This window comes from Puma concolor, chromosome A1 (assembly GCF_028749965.1).
Source record: "Puma concolor isolate L17-30 chromosome A1, mPumCon1.1.hap2, whole genome shotgun sequence".
In the NCBI taxonomy this organism is placed as follows: Eukaryota; Metazoa; Chordata; class Mammalia; order Carnivora; family Felidae; genus Puma; species Puma concolor.
The window spans coordinates 230085426-230109453 of NC_141667.1; the positions used below are offsets into that span (position 1 = coordinate 230085426).

The window sequence follows — 24028 nt, forward strand, 5'->3', positions numbered from 1 at the left end:
TGTGTCAGTCAGTACCATTACTGGGTAGTATTACATCGTATGGCATTCTACATTGTCCATTCACCAGCTGAAGGATGTTTGAGTTGTCATCAGTTTTGGTGGTCATAAAGCAACTATAAACATTCATATTCAGGGTTTTGTGTGAACATAAGTGTTCATTTCTTTTAAGTAAAATCCTAGGAATGGGATTGCAGGGTCCATTTGATAACTGTATCTTAACTTCTTAAGAAATCACCAGGCTTTTCAAAAGTGATCATATCACTTTGTATTTTCACCAACAATGTATCAGAATTCCAGTAGCTCCACATCTTTGCCACCACATGGTGCTGTCACTTTTTGTTTTGTTTGTTATTGAGGTATAGTTGACACACAACGTTGCATTAGTTTCAGATGTACTGCATGGTGTTTCAACAAGTCCATACATTACACCATGCTCATCACAAGTGTAGCTACTAACTGTCACCATATAACACTATTACAATACCATTGATTATATTCCCTATGCTATGCCTTTCATCCCCATGGCATGTATTGTTTGTTTTGTTTGTAGCCATTCTAGTAGGTGTCTACAGTTATTAACTCATTAGAATTTTAATTTGCATTTCCTTAATGAGTAATGATGTTGAATGTCTTTTCATGTGTTTACCATACCTGTATCTTCCTTGGTAAAGTGTCTGTTCAAGTCTTTTGCCCATTTTAAATTTGGTTGTTTGTTTTTTTATTTTTGACTTCTAAGAATTCCTTATATGCTCTAGATATAAATCCTTTGTCAGATATGGGTTTTGTAATATTTTCTACCAGTCTGTAGCTTGTCTTTTTGATCTTTTAACAGTGACTTTCACAGAATTTTTAACTTTTGCTTAAATCCAGCTTATCATTTTTTTCCATATTTTAGTCATATCTAAGAAATCTTTCCCTAACGTAAGGTCGCAACTATTTTCTCCTTTGTTTTCTTCTGGAGATTCTAGTGTTATGTTTTTATCGAATTCAATGGTCCATTTAAAGTTAATTTTTTATTAGGTACAAAGTATGGATCAAGATTTTTTTTTGCACATCAATGTCCCATTGGTTCGACACCATATTAGAAAATTATACTTTCCACATTAAATCGCCTTTGCACCTGTAATGTTAATCAATTGGCCATGTATGTGTAAATATATTTCTAGACTGTTCTGTTCCATTTATCTGTATGTCTAATCCTTCATCAATATGACACAGGATTACTTAGCTTTATGTATATCTTGGAATCCAATAATATACGTCCTCCAACTTGGTTCTTCTTTGCCAGGATTGTTTTGGTTATTCTAGTTCCTCTGCCTTTTCATATAAATTTTAAAAACATCTTGTTGGTATCTATTTTAAAAACCCTCTGGAATATTGATTTGGATTATGTTGACTCTATAGATCAGTTTGGGGAGAATTGACATCTTAACAGTACTGAATCTTCTGATTTATAAATACAATGTATTTATTTATTTAGGTCTCCTTTGATTTTTTTTTCAACCCTGACTTGTGATTTTCAACATATGGATACTACACATCCTCAAAAGTACTTAAGAATTTCATGTTTTGTGGGGCACCTGGGTGGCTCAGTTGGTTAAGCGCCTGACTTCAGCTCAGGTCATGATCTCACGGTCCGTGAGTTCGACCCCATGTTGGACTCTGTGCTGACAGCTCAGAGTCTGGAGCCTGCTTCCGATTCTGTGTCTCCCTCTCTCTCTGACCCTCCCCCGTTCATGCTGTCTCTCTCTGTCTCAAAAATAAACATTTAAAAAAATTTAAAAAAAAAGAATTTCATGTTTTGTGGTGCTATTGCAAATAGCACAGCTTTTTTTTATAATTTCAATTTCCAATTGCTCAATTAACATCATGTAAATTTTTTTTATATATTGTCCTTGCATTCTATAGTCCTTCTAAACTCACTCATTACTTCCTAGTAGCTTCATCATAGATATCTAAAATTTTATTTTGAAATATAAATAAAGGATTACATTGTAAACCAAGAATAAAAATTATAGTACATATTTTCAAGACAGGATTGCAGGGGCAAAGACTATCTCTGATTGTTCAGCTGTGTTTACTGCTGACATGGCTAAGTGGGCCAATCTTTGCATCTCATACAGTTGGGTGGTAAATCCTTATCTATTCACTGCTGCTTGTGATCTGAGATGCCTTGACTAAGTTTTGGATTTTATCATCAAAGTCGACTCTTAAAAAAAAATGCCTCTCATGGGGCACCTGTGTGGCTCAGTTGGTTAAGCATCTGACTCTTGGTTTCTGTGCAGGTTATGATCTCACAGTTTGTGAGTTCAGACCCCACATCGGGCTCTGTCCGCACTGACAGCACAGAGCCTGCTTGGCATTCTCTGTCTCCCTCTCTCTCTGCCCCCTCCTCTGCTTGCTTTCTGTGTCTCTCTCTCTCAAAATAAATAAATAACGTTTAAAAATTAATTAATTAATTAATTAATTAATAAAATTTTTAAAAATGCCTTTCACACACATTATAGAGATGACCTAGTACAATGAATGTGAAATCATTTAGAGATAGACAGTTCTGAATAGTGCTATTAGTGTCAGCCAGAAAAATCAGGAAGCCTTCTCTTGTAGAGCCCGTGAGCCCTCTCCGCTGCAGCCCACGGCAGGACCTGCGCAGACATACCCCAAAAGGTGTTGCTGTATAAATACGTGCGAGTGCAGCAATGCCAGACAGCACGGTGTTCTTCACAGGGGCCCAGCTTGTGTAAAAATGGCGAGAGTGGCAGGAGGTTGTTATAATTGGAATCAGTCTTATGATAACTATGTCTCCAAAAATATTATGAAGTAAGAAAAGCGTTTGGCTGCAAGTGTGTGAGCTGAGGTTCTTGGGGCGTAGGAGTGGTGGGTGGAATGGAGGCCAAAGGAATAGTCCCAGCAAGGTGGATCAAAGGAAGCAGGCACAGTAAGGAGGCAGACGGCGGTGGCTTGGCTAAAGGGGACCCGTGTGGAGTTTGTTCCCTTCATTACAAGTTCCACCAGGGCACCGATTGCCAAGGTAGCAAATAGCCGAACGCAGGCAGAAGGAAGAACTCCAGCCTGAGGGGAGCGACAGCACTTATAAAACTTTGAGATCGATGAGTGGTTAATTAGACACTCGCCCACTCACATGGAATGTAATGATTGATGCCTGGAGAGCAGTAAGGGGTCGGGATTTTATTCGTTTTCTCACTGGTGCACTATAGACACAGCGTGAGAGTTGGTCTCCTATTTTATTTTTAAGCTTTGCGTTTGTCATGCATATTTGAAGCTCGGAGCTAATGCAGGATCACAAAGGAAACCGCAGCCAGAGGTTTCTGCCAGGTTTCTGCCAGGTAAACAAATGAGGACAGGAGGGCTGAAAGTCTCCTGCAAATGTTACCCACGACAAGAATTTTTACTCACCGTTGGTTTTCTGGACGTGTCTCACCTGTGTAGACAGACAGTTAATCCTGGGTCCTAATGACACTTAGTGAGTTGTTGAACAGTGTTCACTTTTTGATCGGTTGGGAAAACGTATCGTACTGAGGGTATTGATGGCAAGGAGGACCCGTGCATGGCCCAGAACACATAGATGTGGAGCTCCCAGGTTTCGGTCTCGAACGCTATACAGGTTTGCTGTGTCTGCTGGCAGTGTGAACTTCCAGGATGGCAACCATGCCTTACCATTGCTTCTGCGTCCCACAGTCCCAGCACATAGTAGGCGCTCTGTAAATATTTGTTACTGCAAATTAGAGTAGTGCAGCTTCTCATTTTAGCAACCACAGTTATAATTTTGTTTTGATGTTCTTTGATTGAATTCCTAATTGAAAAATATTTTCCCCTGCGAGCAACGAAAAGATATTTGCAAATCTAAGTACCTTAGATGAACTCGATGAAACTGTTAACCATATCAGAATGTAGGAATAGCCAAGGTGTCAATAATAGCTTGAAAAGTTTGTCACCTTTAAAGCAAATTGCAGCAAATTGAAGTCCCTAAATGAGATTTTTTAAGGATAATATGTTCTATTAGCATTTTGGTTTACGATATTCGCTCAGACTGATAACATAGGGCCTTGATGCTCAAGTGATCTCTGAGCTTCTAATTTAGTATTAGGCCAGGACACCATCCGCGTATCTTATGTTAATAAATACTAGCTAATTGTATCATGTATAAAACAGGGCATTACCTTGTTCAGTACCATTTCGTGGAGATATGGAATTGATTCAGATGATAGAGTGCATCTATCACTGCCCTTTGTATTTAAAAGGATAATTAATGACCCTGGCTTTTGTGTGCAGCAGGCAGCTGGTGAGGGAGAGTGCTGACAAAAATGAGGTTTATGATTTACCTCTACACACAAATGCACATCTTTGAATATGTTACATAACATAATAATATTAAATAATGGTAGTCTTTATGAATATTGAGATATATTTTAAATATTTTCCCTTTTAGAATATTTATCACAGAAAATGTACAGTATTATGTATTATGTTATGTCATATAATAATATGTGACAATGAGTTGGACTGACACCTTGGACAAATCATTGAGGGAAGGATACAGGATAATCATGGTCACTTCCCACTTTAAAGTTCTGAGCTATAAGAAAAATACAAATCCCAGTGAGTGGTGATTTTATTTTTTAAAAAACGCTTACAAAGTGTTCACTATGTACCAGGCACTATTCTAAGCACTTTACAAATATGTAGTTATTTAATTCCATAACAGCTCTATAAAGTAGGCTCTCAGCAACATGATTCCCATTTTATAGGCAAGGAAACTGAGGCACAGAGGTATAAAATAATTGGCCCACTCAGCTAGTGAATGGCAGTGCTAGGATTCAAAGCCAGGCAGGCTGCTTCTGGAGTTTTTAAGGAGAGCTGAGGTCTTCCTGTGAAATACAACTTGGAATACTTTCCATATCTTCCTTTGAAGGTAATTTTTCCAAACATGCCTGTGTTGCTTATGATATCCTGAGTTTGACTCATAAATCCCAAGGATAGAAATTATGGTGGCATCTCTACTTTAATTCTTCATGGAACTACATTTAAAAAATAATAAATAAATAAATTAATTAATTAATTAATTTTTAAAAATTAAAAAAGTAATAATAAGAGTTGAAAGCACACTGTCCTTCCGTGAAGAGATGAGATGTGATTTCCTGTCAGGAGAGCAGCCAGCCCCTTCTCATTTGTTCCTTCGGCTCTGTTCCATCGCTGTGTCTTCAGGGCCTCTCTGGGCTACAGAGACCAGTAGGACAGAATCCTCGCCCTCAGGTCTCGGGCGAATGCAGTGGTCTCAGCCTGGAAGGGGAGGAGCATCTTGTCCCCCTCTCAATATCCAGGGACGTATTTTTGCCCCCCACAACTGGGTGATGCTATTGGCATCTAGTGAGTGGAGGTCGGGGATGCTGCCGAAACTCCTAGAGTGCACGGGGCAGCCCCCATAAGCAGGAATCGTCTGGCTCCAGAGGCCAGTTGTGCCAAGGTTGAGAAGCGAGTAAATGGCGATTTACTTGGACAAATGGTATGGTCGCTGTAAGTACGGATGCAGGGAAAGGGGTTTCAGAGAGGGCTTCCTGGAAAAATGACCCTAAAAGACCAGTCAGGATTACCCAGACAAGAACACATGACATTTTGTTGTGCCTATTTTGAACTTTTAGCTTTTTTTTAAAGTAAATTAGTGTGCAGGAAAGATATCTTTATCCCCACCCCCTTCCCGCACACAGCCATCATAGTATAGGGCAGGCCTGGGGTACAGACACGCCAGAGTCAGAGATAGGGGACTTCAGATATAGATGTAGATGGAATATAGATATATAAAAAACATTGATCCTTGTATTTTTAAATGGCCTCTTATGTAAATTTTTCCATCCGGCTACTCAAAATGATTTTTAGGTATATGAACTTCCAAGAAGAACACACAAGAAACCATAAAACAGGACGGCAGATTGAGGGGAGAGTTGCTATTTTTTAATTACATATATTAGATATTTTGTATTGCATTATTAAAAACATTAACAATGTTTTTATTTTTTTTTACTTTTTAAAAATTTTTTTTAAATGTTTATTTATTTTTGAGACAAAGAGAGACAGAGCATGAACGGGGGAGGGTCAGAGAGAGAGAGAGGGAGACACAGAATCCGAAACAGGCTCCAGGCTCTGAGCTGTCAGCACAGAGCCCGACGTGGGGCTCAAACTCACGGACTGCGAGATCATGACCTGAGCCGAAGTCGGACGCTTAACCCACCGAGCCACCCAGGCGCCCCAGTGTTGATTTAGTTTTTAAAAATATTTTATTTATGTATTTATTTTGAGAGAGAGAGAGAGAGATAACACAAGTAGGGGAGGGTGGAGAGAGGGGGACAGAGAGAATCCCAAGCAGACCCCACACTGTCAGCACAGAGCCCATGGTGGGACTCGAACTCACAAACTGTGAGATCATGATGCGAGCCGAAACCAGGAATCGGACGCCTAACTGACCGAGCCACCCAGACGCCCCTAACAATGTTTTTAAAAGTGGCTGGCTTTGCCAGATAAATAACAGATGATGGTGGCTAACATTTAGTGAGTGTCTACTGCTGCTTGGTAACATACATTGGTCTCATTTAATCCGTACAAGAACCTATGAGTTACAGGTGCTGTAGCTCAGAAGTCAGGGTGACCAGGCTCCTCCCGGTTGGAGCAGCCGGGGGTGGTGGCACCTTTCCCTGAGGCAGGGAACAGCCATGGGGTCTGGCCAGGGTCTGAGCCCGGGAAGGTGTGGTGAACTGAGGTACCTGAGGGGCTGGGACCAGAGGAGTTGCCGTCAGGTGCGCGGGTCTGCAGCCAGCCAGGGACCACAGCTGGAGACAGAGATGCAAAGTCATCTATGTACGCGGGCATGAAGGTCCTGAGACTGAGTGATGTCCCCCAAGGACAGTGAGGAGAGCTGAAGAGGACCGTGACTGAAAGATGGGGGCCCATGTGGTGGAGGACAGGCTGGGGAAGGAGCTGAGAGCCAATGCTAGGGCCCAGAGTGAGGCCCGCCAGTTACCCCTGGCCTGGTTTTGCTTTGCTTTCCTTTGAACCTCTCAGAGACATCTCCGGTTGTGACCCCTGCTTCAACTTGGACCAGCTCTCGCTAGAGAAATTATCTGGATTAGCACTTGTTGTGAACAGTTAAAGGCCAAGCACACCCCATCTGATTTTTCCAACGCAGGCATGTGTGAATTTAAAACTTGAATCAAATCCTGCAAACTGAAGTAGTCCAAGAAAACCTGCGTCTTTTGTTTTTGAAGTTCTTTTTCTTGGGCCTTTGAACCTTACTGATTTGCCAGTGGACCTTACACTCTTCCTTGAGTCCTTGATCATTAGAGGACGTGATTTAAAATTGCTTTCTGGGGATGGAGTGCACAACCTGGTGACTGTATTGTATACAATAGCTGTATTGTATACAATAACCATACTGTATTGTATATTTGAAAGCTGCTCAGAGACTAAATCTTCAAAGTTCTCATTATGAGAAAACAAAGTCACCATGTGTGGCTGTGGATGTTGACTAGACTTATTGTGGTGATCCTTTTGCAACATATACACACATCAAATCATCAGGTTGCACACCGAAAACGAACACAGTGTTATGGGTCGATTATATCTCAATAAAAAAAATTACTTTCCAAATCACACAGTTCCACACGCACATCCTCTCTCCCCCGACGACAGCATACACATACTTCATTTTTCTTCTTGTAGCTAGATCTGTCCGTGCCTAACTGGTTTCCTCCCACACTGCAGCTACTATCCAGGAACAGCTGTGTGTGGGTCGATGGGCCGGAGGAGACAGCGTGACCGCTTGGTGGGAGAGCAGCAGGGGTGTAAAGCTCCGCAGAGCAGAGGGGCATGGCCCTCACTGCCTCAGCGGTGGCCCAGTGACAGCCGCTTGTGGATTTCTGACCGTATGCTTTTTCCCTGACACGCCATAAAGCCCTCCTGCTGGATGGCCTGTGATTTCTGAAAGGCCCCACCCTTGCAGAGCTACATGCCGCAGTTGTCTGTCTGGCACAGCTACCCATCCTGCTCTGCAGAGCCGGTTTTGTGAACTCCTGAGCTGCAGGGCTGTGGGGAGACCTTTCCCAGGCCCTGTGCTCCTTGCCCGGAGAGGAGGAGCCCCTGCTCTCCCTCACCTTTGATTCCTGGGGTCAGGACGAGTCTCGGGGACTTTGTTTCGGACCGTCTTTGAGGGCCCCGCCCGGAACACTCCTAAGCAGACGGGGCCAGATACCTTCAGCCCCTGACACTTGAGTGCAGGGTGAGAAGTTCAGGCCGCGCGGGCTTTAACCAGAATCACATGTTAGAGACGAATTCATACCTTTGCTTGTCACTCCTTTCATGGCTTTGGCAGGAATATTAGAAATATCACAGGAAACTGGCCATTAAATCAGCATGGGAGACCTCTAAAGTCTGGTAGTTTTTTTTTTTTATTTTTTTTATTTTTTTCAACGTTTATTTATTTTTGGGACAGAGAGAGACAGAGCATGAACGGGGGAGGGGCAGAGAGAGAGGGAGACACAGAATCGGAAACAGGCTCCAGGCTCTGAGCCATCAGCCCAGAGCCTGACGCGGGGCTCGAACTCCCGGACCGCGAGATCGTGACCTGGCTGAAGTCGGACGCTTAACCGACTGCGCCACCCAGGCGCCCCAGTCTGGTAGTTTTAACTGTAAGATATGAATCTAAAATGTGAGGAGGGGAAGGGGTGTTTTTGGTTTTGTGGTTTTTTGGTTTTTGCTTTCCTGTACATCCATAGGCAGAGGGCCCTCCTGTGTCTCCCAGGCAGGCCTGTGTTGCAGTGTGAGTGGAAGAACCCTCTCAGACACGGGCCAGACCACCCTCCCATCACCCTCAGATGCTCGTGGCCCATTCCCTGCTCACAAATCGCCAGCCCTCCCAGCAAGCCCTCCGTGTTCTGCGTGGCCCCCGCGTCCTGCCCTCCTGGACGTCGTCTCTGGGGTTCTCCTCCTGTGTGCTCAGAGCAGTCTATGCACCACGAGATTTGACACGGGCCACCACCCCGCCCCACTCTGGTTCTGGCTAGCTGGGCCTCAACGGAAGGACCTTCTGCCAGGCTTCTAAGTGCTCCACAGGAGGGACTGTATCTTAGGAGTGTAGCGTGGGTACTTCGTGGCCTTGTGTGGAGCAGGAAGTGAATATTTGTTACATTGAACTGGAACCTGGAAGAAAATAACCTGTCAGCTCGGGAATTATTTTATTGCTTCTACATGTGAAGAGAATATTATGTCATGATGAATTATTCCTTTTCTCCAGAAAATACCACACATCTCTCCTTCTTAGCTAGACTTCTTAAAAGAGCACTGTGTTCATGGTCTGTCTTCACTTTCTCTGAGTCCACTTACCCCTCAGCCTTCTTCCCTCAGGCTTCTCTGAAACTGCCCTTGGTAACTGCTAAATCCAAAAGGCACATTTTAAGGGGCGCCTGGGTGGCTCAGTCGGTTGAGCATCTGACTTCGGCTCAGGTCATGATCTCTCGGTCCGTGAGTTCGGGCCCCGCGTTGGGCTCTGTGCTGACAGCTCAGAGCCTGGAGCCTGCTTTGGATTCTGTGTCTCCCTCTCTCTCTTCCCCTCTCCCACTTGGGCTCTGTCTCTGTCTCTCTGTCTCTCTCTCTCAAAAATAAGTAATAAAACATTAAAAAAAAAACTTTAAAAAAGGCACATTTTAAGCTGTACATCACCTCCCCAGCCTAAGTATTCAGTACAATGAACCATATACTGGGGTACCTGGGTGGCTCACTCAGTTAAGCATCCAACACTTGATTTCAGCTCAGGTCATGATCTCACAGTTTGTGGGTTTGAGCCCCACATCGGGTTCAGCACTGACAGTGCAGAGCCTGTTTGGGATTCTCTCTCTCCCTCTCTCTCTGCCCCTCCGCTGCTAGCATGCATGTTATCTCTCTCTCTCTCAAAATAAATAAATAAAAACATCTTTAAAAACTAAAGAAAAAAAGAACCATCCACTCACTCCTTTCTGTGATGGTCATTCCATGGCTTCTAGGACACGGCCTTCAGCGAGTTCTGTTGACCTCTTACGTCTCTGACCACACCTTCTCCACATCTGACTCCTTCTCACTGGCCTGTGCCTTACACGCTGGAGTTTCCAGGGTTCTAGATTCCCTGAGGATGGTTGGCTCAATTATTATGTATCTTGTCTGTAAGTCACTGTGATGCCCAGCTTTCCCAAGGGGGTCTGGACATCACAAAGGCCCCTAACAGTTAACACATCCAAACATGAACTTCTGATTTTCTCCTGCCCAGCTCCCCGCTGACTTCCCCAAGTCACTGTTTTCTGTGTTCTGTGGCACGGTGACAAAGCCTGGAATCTGGGAGTCGTCCTCTACTTCTCCTCCTCGGCTCCTTCCCTATCAAAGACCAAATCTTCATCGGCTCCAACTCCCTTTTGCCATCTTTCACCCAAACTATCGTAAACATGCCCTAACATTCTTCAGCTCATTCTCCACCCTGCCACCGCTTACGTTTGTAATGTGCGATCTAACGACGTTCCTCTCCTGTCTAATATCCTTCAGTTGCTCCCCATCACTCACAGATTACTCTTGACATACTCATTTTGGTCCATCGTGATCTAGCCCCTGCCTTTCTCTGCAGACATCCCCACTCACATACTTACGAGTCCTAGACTGAAGCATGCTATTTAATGCCCGTTTGCTTTGCCTGTAACTCTTTTAGCCTAAGCAGCAAATTTCTCCTAGTCCTTCCTGGGCTTGCTCAAATATTATCTCCTCTGGGAGGTTTTGTCCTTATGCACTCAGGAAGTGAGCTACTTCTTGTTTGTGAAATTTATATCGCACGCGGGACTGTGAGATCCTCAAGGGCAGGGACCACATCTTATTCGCCTCTGCATTCCTGCCACCTACCCTTGCTCCTGGTACGTAGTGCACTATTGGACAAAGAGTCTTGACTTCTTGTCTTCTTTCCCATTAGAACCCCAAGTTTCACTCTTAAAATGAGATTTCTACCTCCCCTTTACTCATGTACTGGCCTTCTCAAGGATTCTGAAGACAGCAATGGCAATTCACAGATTCTGCAGTGATATCAGATACTCAGATTCTTCTGAAAGGATCAAACTGCTTTGCTTCTGTTAAAACAGAAATCTAGTTTGCTCAGAGTGCAAAGTGGACAAGCTTCATCGTGTGTCATGGGTTTTCTCTTTGCATGGAATAAAGGAGAGGGGAAGGAAACTACCATTTGTTCAAAAGCCTCTGCTAGGTACAGGACTAGGCTCTCATTTCCTGGATAGGCAGGAGCAGAGACATCACTGTCAAGAAGTCCTCGTCCTAGCTCTCCCGCTAACTAATGTGTGGCTCCCTGGAGCGAGTGGTCGTCTCAGATCCTTATTCTCCTCATTTAAAAATAAAAGGGTCAGACCAAATTGTCCCCAGAGGTTGCCAAGCTCTAAGGTTTCGTTAGAAAAAAAATCACTGAGTAGATTTGCCCTGAGCCAGCACCTGTGCTAGGCATTAGGGATGCCAATAAGATGCAGTCCTTAGCCTGTCGCATTCAGTGTGGAAGAATAATTCTGTTATTCTGACTCTGCACAGGCTGTTGCGACTACTTAAAATCAATCACCGATTGGACCTGTATAAACAAAGTATGTTCGGTTAAGAAAGAAAAACCTACTGGGGCGCCTGGGTGGCTCAGTCAGTGAAGCTTCCAACTTCAGCGCAGGTCATGGTCTCACGGCTCACGAGTTCAAGCCCCGCGTCGGGCTCTGTGCTGACAGCTAGGAGCCTGGAGCCTGCTTCGGATCCTGTGTCTCCCTCTCTCTGCCCCTCCCCTGCTCATGCTCTGTCTCTCTCTGTCTCAAAAATAAATAAAAACATTTAAATAAATAAATAAATAAATAAAATAAAACTTTAAAAAAAAGAAAGAAAGAAAGAAAAACCTACTGAAACGATCGTGTGTAAAATTTCCTGCAAGGCCTAATTCAGATTAAATGAATAAATTATGGTTCGTGCCTCAAAAGAGGCTCTAACCCAGAGAAGACCCACTGTGCATGCAGCCGATAAAATAAATTTTATAATCAAGATTGTTACTCCTGCAGGAATAGTTTTTCAAGAAACCGCTGCTAGACCAACTCAGATTATCTGAAGGGTTTTATGTTACTTACCATGAAGTTAGAGGTAGACAAATACCGATGCTAAATACATGTCCTGAACAAAGATAGGCTTCATTCATAGCAGAATTTCACAGGGGTTTTGATAAAGTGCTCTGGATACTTCTGTTATGTGACATGTTCTTTTACCTGAGGCGGCCAGTCCCTAAAGAGGCATTCACATCTCTCGAGGTTATGTGTTTCATCCGTTTTGTATTCTTGCAGAGTCTAGCCAGTTTCTTTTACCTTGTGCAAAATAAATCACAGGCTGATGCTACACCGTCTGCCTAGTTTCAGACCACCATAAAGAGTGTTTTCTCTCCTTGTGTCTTTTTTTTTTTCATCTTAACAAATCAGTTGTGTTTTTTTTTCCCCAGCGTTGTTGAGGCATATTTGACAAATAAAATTATAGAATATGTAAAGTGCACAACATGCTGATTTGATACACATACACATTTTCAAAGGAAGAGTTGAATGGTTGTGGGTATGATATTTGAAATTGTACCCAGGATTTCTAAGAGGTCTTCAACGATGATACTTTTGTAGATAGGATTGAGAACCAATGAGCAAGTGGATGAAGAGCAAAGGAAACGGAGATCACTTTACGTTGGTAATTTCAAAGGCAGATAAATAAAATTATCGTTAAATGAATCTAACAAAAACTATGTCTTTAAAAAATAGACTTTTTAAAAGAGCCATTTTAGAGTCACAGAAAAAATGGAAGACAGAGTACAGAGAGTTCCTGTATACCCCTGTACCTGCACATACTCAGCCTCTTTCATGATCACCATCCCACACAGAGTGTGGGACCTACACATCATCATCACCCCAAGTCCATAATTTGCATTAGGGTTCACTCTTGGTCTTACACATTCTGTGGGTTTTGACAAATGTATAATGATTTGTATCCACCATTAGAGTACCACACGAAATAGTTTCACAGCCTGAAAATCCCTTATGCTCTGACTGTTCAGCCCTCCCTCCTAACTCCTAGCAACCACTCATCTTTTTCATGTACCCATAGTTTTGTCTTTTCCAGATTGTCATATAGTTGGAATCACACAGTACATAGACTTCACAGATTGGCTTCTTTCACTTAGTAGTATGCATTTAAGGCCCCTCCATGTCTTTTCATGGATTGGTGGCTCAGTTTCTTTTAACACTGAATAATATTCCATTGTCTGGATATATCACAGTTGATTTATCCATTCACCTACTGAAGGACTTCTTAGTTGCTTCCAGGTTTTTGCAGTTATGAATAAGTCTACTATAAACATTCCTGTGCAGGTTTTTATATGTACATAAGTTTTCATCTCATTTGGGTAAAATACCAGAGTGTGATTGCTCAGTCCTATGGTATGGGTATGTTTGGCAGTAAGAAGCTGTCAGACTGTCTTCCAAAGTGCTGTACCATTTTGCATCCCCAACCGCAGTGAGTGAGCATTCCTGTTGCTTCACATTCTTGTCAGCATTTTGTGTGGTCAATGTTTTATAATTTTGTCACTCTAATAAGTGTATGGTGTTATCTCATGGTTATTTTAATTTGCAATTCTCTAATGATGCATGATGTTAAGCATCATTAGAGATGTTAAGCAATCTTTTTATGTGCTAATTTGCCATCTGTGTGTCTTGTTTGGAGAAGTGTCTGTTCAGACTGTTTGCCTATTTTTTAATTGGGTTGATTGTTTAACAGTTCTTTGTATATTTTAGATAATAGTCCTTTATCAGATATGTTTTTTGCAAATGTTTTCTCCAAGTCTATAACTTGTCTTCTCATACACTCAACAATGTCTTTCTCAGAAGTTTTTAATTGTAATGAAGTCCAGTTTATCAGTTATTTATTTTATAGATCATGTCTTTGGTGTTGCATCTAAAAAGTTATCACCAAACCTCAAGTCATTTAGATTTCCAGGGGTGCCTGGGTGGCGCAGTCGGTTGAGCGTCCGACTTCAGCCAGGTCATGATCTCGCGGTCCGTGAGTTCGAGCCCTGCGTCGGGCTCTGGGCTGATGGTTCAGAGCCTGGAGCCTGTTTCCGATTCTGTGTCTCCCTCTCTTTCTGCCCCTCCCCCGTTCATGCTCTGTCTCTCTCTGTCCCAAAAATAAATAAACGTTGAAAAAAAAAATTTTAGATTTCCTTCTATGTTATCTTCCAGAGATCTTATAATTTTGTGTTTACATTTAGGTCTGTGATTCATTTTGAGTTAATTTTTGTGATGGGTAGAAGGTCTGTGTCTAGATGGATTTGTGTTGTGTGTGTGTGTGTGTGTGTGTGTGTTCAGTTGTTGCAAAAAAATTGTTGAAAGGCTATCAGTAGAAGGTCTGTGTCTAGATGGATTTGTGTTTGTGTGTGTGTGTGTGCGTGTGTGTGTGTGTGTGTGTGTGTGTGTGTATTCAGTTGTTGCAACAAAATTTGTTGAAAGGCTATCAGTTCTCTATTATATTACTTTTGTTCCTTTGTCACAGATCAGTTGACCATACTTGTGTTGGTCTATTTCCAGGCTCTCTATGCTGTTCCATGGATCCATTTTTCTATTCTTTTACCAACATCATACTGTATTGATTACTTTAGCCTTATAGTAAGTCTTGAAGTTGGGTAGTATCATTCCTCCAACTTTGTTCTTCTGCTTCAATATTGTGTTGGCTGTTCTGGGTCTTTTGCCTCTCCATCTAAACTTTAGAATCTGTGTGTTGTCTTGTTATTTTTTGTTTAATACCAGAAATTTTGAACACTATAATGTGGCAACTCTCAAAATCAGATCTCCTCTCCCCAAGGTTTGTTGCTGTGGCTATAGTTTAGTGACTTCCCTTGTTGTGGCTATAGTTCAGTGACTTTCCTCAGCTAATTCTCTGAAGTCTGAATACTTTGCTATATATTACCACTGAAGTCTCCATTTGGTTAGCTTAGCGGTCAGCAAATGATTGAACAGGACTGTCCTTAAATGCCTTGAACCAGTATGTCTCCCAGCCTTTATCAAGGGCTCTTTGTGCATATTGGGCTATGGTTTCAATGTTCCAGGAGGAAGTTGATAATTCTGCCTTAGCCTTTATTTCCTGCTTGTGCAGATCAACAATGCCAAGCAGAGGTGAGAAATTAGGACTTTGTTATGCCTTTTCTGGGTATGCACACAGTTCTTCATATGTGCTTGGCCTTCTAGATTCCTAAGAATATGTTAGAACTTTTCTAAGTCCCCTATGGACATCTCATTCTTGCAGCTATCCTTTTCGTTCATTTTGGTTCACATCTTGTTTCCGCCCAAATGTTATCAGCAGTTCAGGCAGCTATGATGTTAAATAATTGCTGCTGATTGTTTTTGACAAACACCCTGGGGGGGAAACTGTTCTCAGTGATGAGCTCAGAGTCAGGTTAAATGAAGATAAGCCCTGTGAATGGGGGCCATTCAGGCAGTTTCCAGGCAGCTCAGATAATGACAGTTCTTTAATAATGAAGCTTTTGGGGAGCCAAGCCCATTCTGCCCTCTCCAGTGGCTGCTAGGCTGCCAGTTTTCATAGGTACTCTGATTGTGATGCTGTTGTTTTTCAAAGCTTTTGCAGAGCTGAGGAAAGAAACATGAGAATAGGGCAAGGTCAGATGCCTCAAATCTCCCTGTTCCCACGTAGATTCAACCACTTTTCTTAAATAGACAGTACTTGGATGGTTGCAAGCCTTTATTACTTTCCAGAGTTCTTAAAAAGTTGATTTTGACAGTTATTGCCAATATTCTTCTTACTTTTATAGAGGAACAGAGCACTGAAGACTTTTATTCCACCATTCCCACCGATGTCACTCACTTGCAGTGTTTTTTATTCAGCTTTATTAAAAAGTGTAATTTACATTCAAAAAAATTCACCAACTTAAAACCTACAATTTGTTGAATTTTGTCAAATGTATACAGTTATGTGACATTCACCACAATCATGATGTAGAACATTTCCATTATCTCAAAAAGTTCTCCGTTGCTGACATTTGGCAACCACTGAACTGTTTTCTGTCACTGCAGTTCTACCTTTTCTAAAATTTTGTATAAATGCAATTATATAGTGTGTGCTCTTTGTGTCTGGCTTCTTTTACTTAACATAATGCCTCTGAGACTCATCCATTTTGTTGCATGTATCAGTTGTTAGTGCCTTTGTATTTTTGAATATTTCTTTATATGTGTATACCACAGTTTTTATTTCCATTTGTCAGTTAAGGGACCTTTGTGTTATTTCCACTTTGGGGCTATTTTCTGAATAAATTTGCTGTGAACATTCAAGTACAGGTCTTTGTATGGGTGTACGATTTATTTTATCTTGGATATAACTAACTAAGAGTAGAATTGCTGGGTCATATTCTAAGAATATGTTTAATTTAGTAAGATATTACCAAATTGTTTTCCAAGGAGGCTGTATCCTTTTGGAAGTTCCAGTGGTTCTATGTCTTTGCTAAAACTTAGCGTTGACAGTATCTTTAATTTAGGCATTCCAGTGTGTCTTATTATTTTAATTTGCATTTCTCCCATGACTACTAAGCATCTTTTCATGTGCTTATTTGCCATTTGAATATCTTCTTTTAGAACTGTATGTTCAGGGGCATCTGGATAGCTCAGTTGGTTAAGCATCTGACTTTGGCTCAGGTCATGATCTCACAGTTTGTGAGTTTGAGCCCCTCATCGGGCTTCACATCAGGCTCTGTGCTGACAGCTTGGAACCAGGAGCCTGCTTCAGATTCTGTGTCTCCTTCTCTCTGTCCCTCCCTGCTTGTGCACTCTCTCTCTCTCTCTCTCAAAAATAAACATTTAAAAAACGAACTGTATGTTCAAATATTTTGCACATTTAAAAATTCAAGATTGTTTGACCTATCATGGAATTTATTGTGGAGTTCTTATGTATTCTGGGCACAAGTCCTTTACAAGATACAGGTTTTACAAATATTTTTTTTCCAAGAAGAGGAGCAACTCTTAAAGTGCAGGCAAATATCTGGGTTCAGGGGAGATAAAAGGACCCAAATCTATGTAGTCAAATCTAGTTTGTTTGAGTCTCCAGCTTTAGAAAATAACAAATTGACCTCTTGTTTGTGTCAAAAAGTAGAAAGCATATTCAAGCACGTGACATATAAAGGATGAGCCCTTTGATGGCTTTTGTGTATGTAGGAGATCAAAAACTTTTGCACAGAATAAAAATGTTTGTTTGTGATTCCAACCTATAATGGAAGAACAGTTTGTTAGAAAAGTAAATTTTATAAATGACAAGCAATCCTTACCTAAACAAACCTGTTACAGAGCTGCCAGATGAGCAACATCGACTTATTTAAGCTCTTCTGTACCTCATTATATATCCAAATGAGAATGTATGTATAAAATTTACCTCACATACCACTCTTAGGTCTTAGGCAGCAATGGACACATGTGGAACTGACCAAAAAGATAGGCTGTCAGTTATAAGAGCAAAGGCCAAGCCCATGCTAAAGATGGCTTCAGACTAAATGATCAGTTTCTAATCCAGGGTTGCTTATTATATTTGACACTAATGAATGTGTAGTCAGTGGGTAAACTGGAGATGGCTGAAAATAAGGGGAGTCATCAGATATTTTTAAATAAATGAGTGACATGAGAAAAAGTTGAGAAATAGAACTGGTTTTAATGTAAAGCATTTGAATTGGTAGTGAAACCAATTAAGAGGCTATTGCCTGACTTAGGTAAAAGATGAGAAGGCACAAAAATAGGGCCAAAGAAGAGGCAAGATTTCAAAAATACCACAGAGATGTAATTGACGGGACTTTGTAATCAAATGAATACAGACCTTAAAGAAGAAAAGTGTCAAGATAACTCCATTTGGCTGGCCTACTTGGTGATGCTCTTAATCAAGATAAGACAGTAAGTATCAGAAACAAGTTTGGAAGAGAATACGATGAGCTCAGTTTTGAAAGTTGAGTTTGAAGGGTCAGCAGAACCCCACAAATGGGTGAGATTAATGAGTAGATAGAAACGTAACTCTGGGGCTCAAGGGAGGTATCTGGGTTAGAGAAAGAAGATTGGACATCATCAGAGTCTATTTTAAGATGGGATAATATATTTCAGTATATTCACGCAGAAAAAAAAAGAGCAATGACTATAGTCTGAATCCTAAAAAATATTAATAGTTAAGGGGCAGGTACTACTTGGTGACAGGAAGGAGATAGTGTTTAGAGAGATGAGGGAACTCATAATCTTAAATGCCAAAGAGAAAAGTTTCAAGGAATGGAGAGTGGGGATGATTGCCCATTACTACAAACAGGTCTTTGCTAAAAAGAAGATACGGAATTTGGTGATCAAAAAGCATTGGTCAAAACTGGAACTAGCCTAAAGATCCACCAGCAAAAGAGTAGATAAACCAATTGTATGTCTTTATACCATGGAAAACTACTCTGCCATTAAAAGGAATGATTACTGCTATACTCCATAAAATGGATCAATCTCAAAAATATTGTGTTGAGTGAAAAAAAAAAGCCAGACACACAAAACTACATACCATATGATTCCATTTATATGATAACCAAGGATTGGCAAAATCAGTCTATGAGTGATAGAAATCAGAAAGAAGATGACCCTGAGGGAGGTAGGAGGGGATGTGGTGGTGAGGAGAGAATTGATGGTAAAGGAGCGCAAGAGAACGTTCCTATGTGCAAAAATGTTCTTTACCTTGTTTGAGGGTAGTTAAAATTGCCAAAACTCATTGAGCTGAAAATTTAAAGCCAGAGCAGTCAGAATACAAAAGGAGTCATCAAAGATAGGAGATTGAACACCTGAATTTTCTTGCTATCTAAATTCCCACTGATTTAGAGAGGCATTCCTTTACAAAAGCAGATGTCCATACAAAGAGAGACACCACAACTATAAAATTTTCAAAGCAGAAAAACAGAAATGATGTAGTAGAGAACTTGGCAAGCCCAAGAAATAAAAGCTAAGTGGTCAGTGAAGTAAGTCATAAATTCAGTCTGTACTACAATAATCCTAAAAAGCTCAAAAATGGGGATTGACATTTAAGGGAGGCTAAAAAGAAGACGGTTGTTTGAAATTCTGTTTTAAAGTAGATAGAGCCCTGGATTTACTCCCCCAGTTTATATCTAGGTGACTTTTCTTCCCCACCATCAGCCCAAAACTAGAAGTTGATTGCCTGGAGAGGCTACAATAGAAGTTCCCTAGGCTGGGGGAACACTAGACATAGTTGAAGGTGAGGCACTCAAGTGGAAATGGGAACTTCAGTGACAGTGATATTTATGTTCTAAATATTGAGGTTCTCAGGCCTCTTTTGTAGCTCAGCCTCAGCGTATTAGAAAACACACTCAAGAAAAATCTGAGAATCTGAGTGCTGAGAAATCTGATCGGCCCATGATAGTAAAATAAAATAAACTAAAAACAAGGGCAGCAAACCCCCAACTAGAACAGGTAAGAAGGCTCTGAGAGAGACGTCACCAAGGAAATTAGATTACTAGAGTAACACACTTAGGGAGTTAGATAGCTGAGGAAGTATTTGAGTTTGAATTTAGGGATAAATACATTGAAAACTAAGGAAACAAATAAACAAGATGCTTATTAACTCCTAGGATAATGAAAAGTTGAGAATGGAAGACAAAATAATCAGAGTGTGATACACATGTGAACAGCATTTACATGGTCAATAATAAATATAATAAACACTGAATACTGATTTATCCAAAAACTGAAATTATGACATAACTATAATTATAAAAGATACAGTGTACGAATGTGGGGTAGGCGAGGGATGGGGACAGGTAGTAAAAAAAATAAATCATCATGCAGAGAATAAAGTCTATAAATAATGATTTGTACTGAAAAATCAAGAAGTAACAGCATAAACATGTTGTTAGAGGTAAATGCCAACAAAAGAAACAGGCGAAAGAGTTGCCCCCAAAGAGGCATAAATGAAAAAGGACAGGAGGGGTAATGTGTGACTCTTCAAACCATATGCATTCAATAACTATGATTTTTAAAGTGTAATCAGATAAAGTAAACTAGTAAAGGTATTTGCAAGAGCATTTCAGGAAATTACATTGTAATGGATTGAAGAGTGAATGAATATTGAGACTGTTCTCGGGCAATTGAGTAGTGTAAGGAAGGGAATATTGGGGTAGGTTAGTACAGTTGCTTGATGGAAAGATTAGGATTGAGGGGAAAATTGTTTGTGTGATTATGGTGATTTAGGTAGCTAACTAATTGGTTAGTCAATTTGTTCAAGACAGGGATAAGCTTAAAGAGAAGAAAGCAGTCGAGAGAATTTGCTGAGGTGAGGGAATAAATGAGGTATCAAGGTCCCAGAAGAAGTGGTGGATGTTGAAATAAAAAACAAGATGAAAGGGTTAGCTTTGAAAAAGAAGAGGAACATCATTTTTTTTATGATGAAGGAAAGGATTATTAAAAGAATTTATGTCTGATAGCTTATGTTCAGCTATATTTTCTCATTGGCAGCAGTGGCTAAGTTCTCTGTTGTGGGACTGGGATATTTTTCATGATCTGAGATTGGGAGCCAACCAGACAAAAAAATGAAAGGAATGCTGAGTAGCAATTTTCAGAGCCCAGCTGAGGATGAAAATCAAAATGTATTTATTCGTCAGCCCGGTCTGCCATAACAAAATACCACAGACTGAGTGTCTTAAACAACAGACATTTATTTTCGCACAGTTCTGGAGGCTGGAAAGTCCAAGATCAAGGTGCCAGCAGGGCTTGGTCCCTGGTAAGCACACTCTTTCTGACTAGCAGACAGCCACCTTCTCACTGTGTTCTCACATGGCAGATTGAGAGAGCGCGAGCTCTCTGGTGTCTCCCCTTGTAAGGAACCAATTCTGTTGGATCAGAGCTCTTTCCTGTGACCTCATTTAACCTCAATTACTTCTTACTCCACATACAATAACATTGGGCGTTAGGGTTTCAGCATACGAGTTTGGGTGGGGACACAATTTAGTCTACCACATATATAATTCAGCACTGAGTTATCTTGCCATTTATACCCAATAGTCCAAGAGTAGGGGAGAGGACAGATGGTTAAGTTGATCTGAATTTGGGGACTAGCATGATCGAGGTGGCAAATGAGTGGAGGGGCTGGTGAAAGCAGGGCTAAGATGACTGTTCATGCATTCCAGGAAAGGAGAGGGAAGCCAGGAAAAGACTGGGTTTAGATTAGGGGATGGGTAGGGACTGGTAGGCTGGAAAGCCAACGGGACCCTTTGCATAGCATACCTTGAATGGGTACAGTACTTTGTTGGGACATAACTTTTCATTTCTACACTTTCAACTTCATTGGCAATAAATGAGAATCAATCTGAAAAGAAAATTTAGGCTTATTAGTGGTAGCAATCACCACCTTTTTCTTTCTTTTCAGACGACTGCATACATTGAACAAGTGTGCCTCAATGAAACTTGATGTGAACTTCCAAAGGAAAAAGGTAGGTGTCTACCCCTTACTAAGATCATGGTTTATGTTAACAAAAGAAGTTTGCATTCATGGATTAAAAACAACAGGAACCCAAGCAAAATTCTGAAATTCCTGACCATCTATGTTTTCCAAATATCCCAGCTCATCATAACCATCATAAATAAGTCCCATTATAAATCCAGGCTGAGTTCCATTTGTTTCACCATTTCACTTTGTTTTCATTTTGATCAAAGAGTTTTGCTGAAAGATATAAAATGCCTTCTCTGTGGTCATCTTTTAGAAGTTTCTTTAGTCGTAAGTATCCACTCCCCATCAGTCTCAAGTACTCCACAGTGATGCGTAGATTAAGCGAATGCAGAAAAGAACCCGTGGGCCCATGCCAAATGTCTTTTGCTTCATCCTGTTCCATAGCATTTTATTTCCAAGTACCCTGTGCTCATCCGCAGGCAGGTTCATTTCATAATCAGTGAAGGGTCGTGTGGAGTGTGGCAACAAGATGCGGGGCCTGCCTCCTCTATACCATCCCTCCCACTTACACTTCTCTCTGCTCACAAGGAATTTCGTTCAGTTTTAAGAGTCACTATGCTGGGGCGCCTGGGTGGCGCAGTCGGTTAAGCGTCCGACTTCAGCCAGGTCACGATCTCGCGGTCTGTGAGTTCGAGCCCCGCGTCAGGCTCTGGGCTGATGGCTCGGAGCCTGGAGCCTGTTTCAGATTCTGTGTCTCCCTCTCTCTCTGCCCCTCCCCCGTTCATGCTCTGTCTCTCTCTCTGTCCCAAAAATAAATAAACGTTGAAAAAAAAAATTAAAAAAAAAAAAAGAGTCACTATGCTCCCTCCGTGTTCTAGGACTAGCATGTGCTATTCCCTCTGTAGGAATGAGACTGGACACTTCAGTTCTGAAATAAAGCGGTACTTTATTGAGCACTTACTGTTTTCGAGGAGCTATGTTATGTGCTTGCCATACGTGATCTCATTGAATCCATTGAGGTAGAATCTCTGTTTTCTAGACAAAGGAAATAAAACTTGAACGGGTTGTCATTTGCTCATGATCTTTAAGCTAGCGGGAGAACAGAGTTTCAAACTCAGGCATGCCTGACTCCAAAATCAAGGCTCCTAATAACCACTGTCGCTGAAAACCCTCCCTATCCCTCAGTGAATTGACCCTCTTGGGAAATTCAAAATTAAGATCGTTGACTACTTTTTTCATTTCACATCTCCAATATGTAACAAGTCAAGCCACAGTATATTTTGAAGAAGCAGAGAAAACATCTTTGAGTCGAAAGAAAGTGCTCTTTATCCTGGTCTACCCAGAGAAATCATTAAATCCAATGGATTTTAAGTCACTCTTGAGTAACTTGATCTTTAAAAAATAACTTGAATTTGAATTTCTATTCTAAAATAGCACCCAAAGGAAAAAAAAAAAGCAAATGAATTTTGGTTGACCTCACCTTAAAAACAGTTTGGGGTTTGAGTAAGAAACCAAAGATTTAAGCTAATGAGGTAAAATGGTGAAAAACAATATCCAGAGAAATATTAAAATATGAGCAATTTGTCTAGGCCAAAGACAAATTAAAAATGTGGAAATAAACGTCCCAACAGCTGTCTGGCTGAATAGACCCCTTGAAAAGTATACACACGATCTGAAGCGTGAGCATCAGATGTTGTTTTGGTCGTAACACATGGTTCTTATTAACCTAACACAGCCACGCCTATGTGTCTAAAGCATGGCTGATCCATACGGCTTCCTAGACAGATCTGTGTAGCTGCAGTGTATTACAGAAGACAAAAACTAATGACATGATTTGTTTTCAGCCAAGTGGAGTGATCAGATTCTCACCCTATCACCAGCTTTTCAAAAACCCACACGTGAGATCGGCCGGAATAACATTTGTTAGGCTGGTTGTGTGTTACCTTCACAAAAGTTCCTCTGTAAATTGGTCACTTCAGTATTCTGACATTCTTAATTTATTCCTCACGTTGGATGTAGCGGCCCTTACCCTTACAGCCCCTGCTCAGCTAGAGGCCTCACAAATGCATGCACTGAAATAAAATACGGCTTTGCACTCAGTAAATTGAGAAGACATGGCCTGACTTCTTAAATAAATAATTTCAACATGTGGTCTTCACCACTTTGTGAATCTCAATAATGACCAGCATCTGGGGCTGTGGTCTAAGCAGTTATGCAGGAGACCGTGTGGGGGTGTGCATTCCTGTGATCTGCCCCTTCCACAAGTCATAGGCTCACCCTTTATTTTACTGCACCAAAAAAATATACATACATAAATACAAGCTAGGACTAGGTCAAATGATCAAACGTAGAAAGTGAAACTTGAGAAGAAGCACCATGTGACACTGCAGTCAACTTCGGAATTCGTTTAGTTGGAAGAAAAAGACAACCAGCAGCATTTCCTCTAGGTATGTCCCCATTTTAGGCAATCTAAGAAATAAAAATATAATCC

General features: G+C 41.2%; 1 protein-coding gene across 5 annotated transcripts in view; it reads left to right on the top strand.

Annotated features, from left to right (window-relative positions):
* The window catches only part of STARD13 (StAR related lipid transfer domain containing 13), a 386813-nt gene that overhangs the window by 328479 nt on the left and 34306 nt on the right, over positions 1-24028 (top strand). For all 5 annotated transcript variants that reach the window (XM_086713840.1, XM_086713850.1, XM_086713817.1 and 2 more), the window contains one exon: positions 21517-21580. In XM_086713840.1, the coding sequence (XP_086569966.1) occupies positions 21517-21580 (64 nt within the window). The remainder of the gene's footprint in view (positions 1-21516; positions 21581-24028) is intronic.